Genomic DNA, 2,333 nt, shown 5'->3' with positions numbered 1-2,333 from the left:
TTTCTAAGAGGACGTGCTCAACGTTTGTTACCGTGGTTTCGTGCTGTATCACCGCTAAGTTTCTCCTTACCAGGGTTACAACTAGCGTTTCGCTTTTGCCTCCGTCAGAGGCTGCGGCATATGATTTGTACCCTGTTAATTTTGCAAGTCCCATCGTCTCCTGCAAGGCGATGACATCTGGCGCCTCCTCCTTTTTATCGTTACTGTAAGAATTTTGGAGGAACTGCTGAAGGTTTCCCCGTTTCCGGCGAAACCCGCGGCAGTTCCACTGCCAAATTGTGTACTCTGTATTTTTGCTGTTCGGGGCCATATCTAGTTGCTATGTGCTGGTTCTCCTGTGGCCTTGCTGTTGTCACTGCTACTCTCCGCGGCAACGGGCCTTTGGTAAGGTTTTGTGCTCTTAATTGGTCCCGCCGCTGCGGGACGGCTCTCCGCGAGTGTACTTTCGATGGCTGTAGTTCTAAGTTCAATTCTGTCCATGCGCTGTCCGAGTAGCTCTATCTTTGAGTTAAGTGCATCGAATTGCGCTTTTACGAGCTCCGTTAGACTTTCGAGTAGTTCGTCGCTTGGTTGCGGGTTTTCCTCGGCTTTCCGCTTTTGCGGCGGTGCCGTCACCACCGGGCCTTCCGCAGCAACCGAGGCTATTTGCGCATGTGGGAGGGGGGGCGGTGTTGGTGTCCTCCCGCTGGTAATTGACGGCGTGCGGCTCCTGCCTTTTACTTTCTCTGTCTTTAATTGAGCGATTTCTGCTTTAAGATTCCTGTTCTCTCGTAACACCTGATTCAACACGGACTGAATTTGGGCTAGCTGTAGTTCTAGGGCGGATCTGCCACTGTCCTTATGTTGAGGCTTAGGGGGCAGGGAGACCCTATCTGCCCAGCTCACCTGTTCTTGTTGGTCAGGCTGCGGGCCTGGTCCCGGCTGCTGTTGTTGGTGGTTCTGCCGTGGCTGTGGCGGCGGAAGTCGCTTTTCCGAAGTTTGTCGGACTCTTGGGGTCGACCTAGATCTTGACCGGGAACGGCCTGCTCTGGGTCGGGAGCGGGAGCGAGAGAGGTGGTTGGTGTCTATGGGCGGGAAATCACCTGGTTGAGGGAGTGATTGCTGTGCCATGCGTTGTTCCCAGAGGCGTTTCCGGATGACGTATGGCGTTTTGTATTTGGCCGTGCACCCTTTGTCCGCCGTGGGGTGGGGTCCACCGCACAGCGTGCACTTCGGGGTGCACTGATGGTCTTGTTCAGGATTGCGGGCGCCGCAGCCCCTGCAGATCTTGTTGTTGGGGAATGGACAAACGTCCATGCGGTGCCCGAGACGGCCACAGTGGTAACATATGTCGATTTGCTTTCGGTACAAGCAGCAGGGGATCAATGTAGCGCCGTATCGGACCAAGTGCGGAACACTGGGTCCGTCGAAGGCGATTACGATGGTCGTGGTGGAACCGACGCGCTTGGCGGCCAGGGCTAATGGATTGCGGGCATTTATGATGTTCGCGTCGATTTCCTGGGCGCTATCGGTGAGGGGAATACCTCGGAGGACTCCCTTGGTAGTGTTGTCTGGGGCTGCCTCGTATGCGTTGACTTCGTGGGTGACACCATTGACGTGGATAGATTTCATGCGCACGTACCTGTCAGCATTGTGCGGTCGGGGCGTGCTGATCACGACGATGTTTTGTTGAACGTTCGGGCAGATCGTGTTGTCTTGGCTTTCTTCCGGGCTAAGTTGTGTTGCTTGGAAAATAGCTGCAGTCACTGTGGGGCTGCCGACTTTGGGGATATTTAGCGCCCCTTTAGGTCTCACAATGATCTTAATTTCGTTCTTGGGTAATTGGGGCATACGTCCGGCCTTGAGGACTTGAGATTTAACGTTCTTCCTGGTTTTAGAGCGAGAGTGGGAGTCTTGCGATTGGGGCGGGTCGTCGTGAGATGAGTTTTGGCCAGGTTTCTTGTCGGGACGGCGGGAACGGGCGGTGCGCCAGCCCATTTCGGCGGTCACCTCTTCTGGTGTGATGTCCTCACCGATTACTTGAACTTCCATTTTCCGCTGGTTGAGTTAGGAGCCTGCACGTCGATGAGGAGCGCGCGCAGAAACGCGCCACTTGGCCGTACATAGTACCGAGAAAATCCAGACCTGACGAGGTTCTCGGAGTTTTCAAGCTTCTCGGCGAGGCAAAATCGGGGACCAGGGCGTGCCTCGCGCCAAGCCGGGAGGTCGGCCGGCTGCGCCGAGCGCCGGCTCGATGTTTACGCTTGGATCACGTTCTCGTTCTTTCGGAGTTCTCGGAGCCCGGGGAAAGTCGACTGCTCGGCTCGGAGGTTGGAACGAGACTCGGGAAATGA

At 55.6% G+C, this 2,333-nt stretch overlaps 1 protein-coding gene across 1 annotated transcript; it reads right to left on the bottom strand.

Annotated features, from left to right (window-relative positions):
- Positions 1 to 312: 312 nt before the first annotated feature.
- LOC121045519 lies at positions 313 to 2,048 on the bottom strand. Its single transcript, XM_040499727.2, has one exon. The coding sequence runs from the start codon at positions 2,029 to 2,031 to the stop codon at positions 313 to 315; it is 1,719 nt and encodes a 572-aa protein (XP_040355661.1). The 5' UTR covers positions 2,032 to 2,048.
- Positions 2,049 to 2,333: the final 285 nt, after the last annotated feature.

This window comes from Ixodes scapularis, unplaced genomic scaffold (assembly GCF_016920785.2).
Source record: "Ixodes scapularis isolate PalLabHiFi unplaced genomic scaffold, ASM1692078v2 PGA_scaffold0__279_contigs__length_252992795, whole genome shotgun sequence".
Taxonomy (NCBI): domain Eukaryota; kingdom Metazoa; phylum Arthropoda; class Arachnida; order Ixodida; family Ixodidae; genus Ixodes; species Ixodes scapularis.
Note: the sequence above shows the minus strand (reverse complement) of the source record. Positions and strands in the feature narration are given on the sequence as shown.

Bases quoted from the DNA above. Each gene is read 5' to 3' on its own strand.
- LOC121045519 (XM_040499727.2), bottom strand. From the start codon at position 2,031: ATGGAAGTTCAAGTAATCGGTGAGGACATCACACCAGAAGAGGTGACC.